Here is a 5,804-nt window from a genome sequence, read left to right on the forward strand (position 1 = left end):
TTTTCCTGTATGATTCACTTTAATGTGTTATCCATATTATCTAACAGCTAACTAATTTTAAGACTTTCAAAATAATCCTTCTCACTGTGATTCCATCCTTTCAATTGGTGATCCCATGTTCTTTCCAGGAAGAATTATTGTTTTGCCACTTTTTAATGTATTGAAACAGATGAGTTAAAGGAAAGAGTTTGCAATGAGTTGCTAGAGACTGACTTGTCTCAAAGGAAACTTGTGATTACCATGAGGGAAAATTTAATCCACCTTGCCCCAGTGCATTTGTTCTCCCAGAGAACCAGGTGAACTACCTTTGACTGTTTCCCTGGGATTATGTCACCCACCAAGGTAACTTTCTGTTCCAGTAGGTGATGTTAAGAAACAAAACAACACCCTTGAAGCTAATCAGTTTTGGAAAATAGAGGCTGGCTTTCTATCCAGGGCTTTGATGTGTTTAGTGGTTCCTGTAAGGATCTGCCCCTCTTTTGTTTTGATTGACAAGACCTTTCTATATATTTGGGCAATCAGGCAGCCCAGTAACAGAGGGTAGAGACATTTACCTGGAGCAAACTTCCACCACTCGTTGTGACTTTCTGAAATCTTGGGTGCAAGTTTCAGCTCCAAAAGAAGAATTAGATCCAGCAAAACCAGGTAAGTGGTTTTCCAGGTAGTCATCTCATTCCATCTGAGAGGATGTCTAGAGAGCCCTGTTGACATGATCAGTTAGTAGTAGAGACCAGGAGATCAGATTTGGAAGTCATTAACTTCTCAGCTTGCTTTAGGCAGTAACGTTTCGGAGGTGATCCACCAGCACAGGTTCACCTCACTGCAATATCCAGGTATGTGCTATCTAGTGGGCCATGCAGGAAAGGATGATTCTGCTTTCTGAGCAGGCACAGAAAATGAGTGAGAGCCAGAGAGGACAGACTTGATAGTAGATTGGGATGATGGTTTAAATACTCTTCATACTTTCCATTATTTGCATTTAAATGGAATCACCGTAGTTGTCTATGACGGTAGGGGTATAGAACAGAGCAGTTTGTAGCCAATAGGATGTGTTTTTATGAATGGCCATTGAGTCATGGGTTAGGATTCGTAATATCGTCTACATGTTTCTGTTTTGAAGTGGGTTGGGTTGGTAACAATACATATAGGGCCTACAATTATTGTTTACTTTCCCCCTTCCATGACATTGAAAATATAATTCGAACAAAGCATGTAGCATCACACCCAAGTTCTTGGATCTGAATAAAATTAATTTATGGTCATTCATGTATTATGCTGGAGTATGCTTTACTTTTGGGGGTGATTCAGATTTTGTGTTCATTTTGAAGAGCCCATTAGACAAACTTCTTTACCATACAAGTCAAGTCCAGCAGTTGGGTCACTGTTAGGAAAAGTCTGGCATGTCCTTTGGTGCCTAGTGAACATAGTGGGTCCATGGAATCCATACCAGAGCCAGTTACAGCAAATTTTGTGCATCTGTGTAGTTTTGTAAACATTTACAACTTCTTGGCCCAATTCTCTGAAAATATGAAGAGCAAGGTCCCTTCAATAATGACCAACACATTACTGACTACTGCACGAAGGGCAGCTGATCTGTTAATAACCTCTTCCTTTCCCTGTGGAGGAACAGCATGAAGGTGGTATACCTCTTCCTTGGCTCCGTGGGCCTCCTGCTCCTGGCTGGCCGTGGTTACGTCCACAGCACCTCCAGTGGGAATCTGCACACCTTTGTAGGCTGTGCTGTGAGGGAATTTACTTTCCTGGCCAAGAAGCCGGGCTGCAGGGGACTTCGGATCACCACTGACGCCTGCTGGGGCCGCTGTGAAACCTGGGAGGTGAGTCCGAAGATAGGCCCAAGTGGCAAAGCCCCAAGTGAGCCACCAGACTCTGCAGCATTTACTTGTTTAAGGCAATGAGACAGAGATGGTGTGTCCACACTTTTGTAGACTTTTAAAAAATAACATTTATTCGGCATCCTCAAAAGTAATCTGTAAAAAGCAATCTTAACAAAACAATAACAAAATGCTGATGGAATTAATAATTTGCTTGGTGTCAGTGTATTTGGGAATTGCCTTTGGGAGGGTGAGGTATGCTGTTATTCCACCCATTTTACAGATGACAGAGAATAATGTAAGGGGGAGTGGCTGCAAAGTCCCCTAGAGAGTCAGTGCAACTTTGAATTCTCAATTCAAGCTTGTAATTCAAACTCCTTCCTAGATTCCTCCACTTGTGATTAGCCAGACAGTTCCAAGGGAGAGGCTGTAAGCAAAGCAGCTGGTGAGGGAGGGCCTGACCCCTTCTGTGTCTCACCAGGGAATCCCCTGCACCCCTCTCCACCTGTCCCTGCTCCCCATAATTCCTTGGAATTATCAGTAGCAGATCTACTGAATTCCTGGATAGTCAAGTATAATAAGATCTTTTTGGAGGCATCACATTTAAACTAGTTCATTCAAAATGAAAACCTCAAGCAAGGTTAGAACCCTCTTGGGTTGAAATGGGGAGTTATTTGAGGGATGAGGAAAAGGAGGGTCATTCTGACCGTTCACTCTTCCTATGGAGACCAGAGTTGTTTACTAATGAAGTACAGCCACCCCACCCCAAAACCTTTTATGACCACCTACTCCTTCAAGCTCAGCAGCCAGGTTTCAAGGCGTAGCAATGTGGTGTTTGCCTGTGTTCACAGTGGCTGTATTTCCTGAGTGCTGGTCTGGTCAGGCTGACTTTTAAAGGTTTTATTAAATTTCCCTCATGTAATCTCTCACTTCTGGTCTCTTCATCACAGCTATTCTTATGTCCATCTGCCATTATCAAATTTATTCCTCCTTGTCTTTCTCTGGTGCTGAGTGCTTTTCTATAAGCCTTTCTGATTTATCATCACCACACACACTGGAGCTTCCATTTTGAGGACAGAGCTTCATTCTTGTGCCTCTTACAGCGCTTGTCAAAGTGTCATGTCTGAACAGGCATTTGGTAAATACTAGTTGAATGATAAGGGGTTGACGTCTATCTGGAATCCAACCTGATCAAGGCCAACCTGGAACTCCATAAGGAACCTGAGAGGACATTGCCTATAGGAAAAACATTCTTTTGTTCAGGGACTTTGAGAGCAACCTGCTATGACTTAGGTAAAATTATGGCCTTATAAATAGAATTGGATTATGGTGATGGAACTCCAAATTAAAAGAAACTGCTCTATCAACTTAGCTTTATCTTTGCATCATTCAGGAGCTTAAGAGATAATAGCCAAATGAAAGTTCGTTTGCTAAGGGGACCCTGGCTTATTTGACAGCAAATATACTTGGGGAACACTTTTACCTTCTTGATATCAGAGTTCACCCTGGTGATACCTTTCCTGCTTGTAGCCTATGTCGGGGCCATTTGGAGCCCTTTCTGACTCAAACTATCAAATTGCTGTCTTCCTTTAATTAGTCCATATTCTCTTCTGATAATTTCTCTTTGTCTGATAAATCTGTCCATCTTCTATTCTTTAATGGGGTCAGGGTCACTGTGGGTGGTCAGGAACTGTGCTCATTCTGGGGAAATGGAACCATGAAGATCACTAAGGAACAAGGTTCTCCTTAATTTAACCAGACTTTCTTTATACTTTTGCTGTGCTAAGAAAAGGGATGTTACTTCTAGAAAATAAAAGAATGAGATTTATTTTTCAAGCAGACTGGAAGCTTCTGTGATATAAAGCACTTATTTTTGGTAACTTAACTGAGGAGAGTGTCAGCAATGCTCCCCATGTTAAGTTGACAGTGATGACAAAGTGACTGGATTTGCTTTGAAGATGGAACTCTTCCTGAAAATAGCCTTTGCTCGTGACCTGGGTTTAGGGTTGCCAGGTTTAGCAAAATATAAAACAAAACCAAACCAGAATATCAGTTAACCTTAAAGGTGAGATAAACAACAATTGAAACAAACAAACAAATTGTAGTCTAAGTTTCTCCCAGGCAATATCTGTGGGACACACTTATAAAACATTTATTTTTATTGTTTATGCAAATTAAACTTGGCCTGGGCATCCTGAATTTTGTGGTGGCAACCTTTCCTGGGATTCTGGTTGCCAAGGGTAAGAGGACATGAAGCAGATTGAGAAAGGGTAAAATGCTACTAGCGAAGTAGGAGAATGCAGCTGAGGGGTAACTCAGTTCTCTACATGGCCTTCGTCAAAGGCAGTCTCTCAAGACATTCATGCATTAAACACAGCTCATTTCCCAGGACAAGTGTAGGTCATGTCCTTTGAAACTTTGTAAGTTGTTATTGCTTCCTTACCCCTCTGAGTGTCTGAGAAGAACAGGTCGCATTTACTGGGCATTTACTAGCGAGTGGTCTTGTCCATGTGTCACGGTAGCTGATGTCCACAGCAGTGCTGTCAAGGAGACGTTTATTTTCACAGCTGAGGAAACTGAAGCTTCAAGCCCTCCTGCATGGACAAGAACAAGGGCTCAAGCTCCAAAGGCCAAATCTCAGGATTTGAAATTTTATCTTGTTTTTTTTTTCAAATTTATTGATTTGCCACTTTTTGCATGTAATCTTGGGAGTTCCATATACAAACATGTTTTACTCAGCCAGGATCAGAGACTTTATTGCTTTGTGCTGGTTTTATGTTCTGTGTTGTTTTGTTTATCAAAATTATTGTTGAAGTCAAGATTCATAAAGGATGAAGGAGGGAAGTTGTCAGGACAGGGCAAGAGGGGGCTGACTCGCTCTGTTTTCTTTCACTGACTCAGCAGTAGCTATTGGAACCTCCTGGCAGTCAGGACTGTTCTAGGTAGATGAGACACAACAGAGAGTAACATGGACAAAGATCCTGTCCTAAGGGAACTTACTATCTAGAGTGAGAGAAACACAAGACAAAAAATTAGATAACATCATATGGTGTCAACAAGTACTATGGAGGGCTAAAGGCAGGAAGAGGAGTAAGATGTCAGAGTGTGGAGGTGGGGGATGCAATTTTAAGTAGACTGGTTAGCAAACATTCCCTGGGGGTGGGGGTGCTATTGAACAGAAACCTAACTGATGAAGGGGTGGGTCCTAAGGGAGAAGAACACGTGAATGGTGGGGCACTTGGGGCCAAGACAAAGGAGTGGGACTGGTATCTTGTTGGGTTGAGGAACTATCAGGAGACCTCTGGGATTGGAGCAGTTAGGAAGTCAGAAATGGGAGTCACCGGAGATATAGGGCAAAGAGAAGATGCCGGGAAGGAAAAGGCTCATGTGAGCCTTGATTTTTACTCTGCGTAAGATGAGGTATCTCCAGGGCTTTGGGCAAAGGGGGGATATGATCTGGCAAGTTTTAAAAGGATCACGTGGGGCTGCTCTGTTGTAACTAGATTGTAGGGGGAGATGGTAGAGGAGAGGAGTCCCATCAACAGGCTTTCGCTAGTATCTACACTGTGTTCACTTGATAAATAGTCTTGAAAACATGCTATATACCATGGGCCCTTTTGGGGGTTCAGTGAACAAAGCCAGCTTCCTGCTTTCAGAATTTTGCTTTCCACTGGGAGGAGACAGATTAGCATGCCAACCAAAGAGGAGTAAGTTAGTTGCACCAAGAAAATGAAGCAGGGTGCTATGTTCTAATGGGTTCCTTGTTTTCTCCCATGGGGACAGAAGCCCATTCTGGAACCCCCCTTCATCGAAGCTCATCATCGAGTCTGCACCTACAACGAGACCAAACAGGTGACAGTCAAGCTGCCCAACTGTGCCCCGGGGGTCGACCCCTTCTACACCTACCCCCTGGCTGTCCGCTGTGACTGCGGGACCTGCTCCACAGACACCACAGAGTGCGAGACCATCTGA

The 5,804-nt window shown here is 43.1% G+C and overlaps 1 protein-coding gene across 1 annotated transcript; it reads left to right on the forward strand.

Moving 5' to 3' along the window:
- Positions 1-1,631: 1,631 nt before the first annotated feature.
- On the forward strand, positions 1,632-5,804 carry GPHB5 (glycoprotein hormone beta 5). The gene is made up of 2 exons (XM_004681800.1): positions 1,632-1,835; positions 5,616-5,804. The coding sequence occupies exons 1-2, from the start codon at positions 1,632-1,634 to the stop codon at positions 5,802-5,804; spliced, it is 393 nt and encodes a 130-aa protein (XP_004681857.1).

The sequence above is a fragment of the Condylura cristata genome, unplaced genomic scaffold (assembly GCF_000260355.1).
Source record: "Condylura cristata isolate star-nosed mole 26May11 unplaced genomic scaffold, ConCri1.0 scaffold00013, whole genome shotgun sequence".
Classification (NCBI taxonomy): domain Eukaryota; kingdom Metazoa; phylum Chordata; class Mammalia; order Eulipotyphla; family Talpidae; genus Condylura; species Condylura cristata.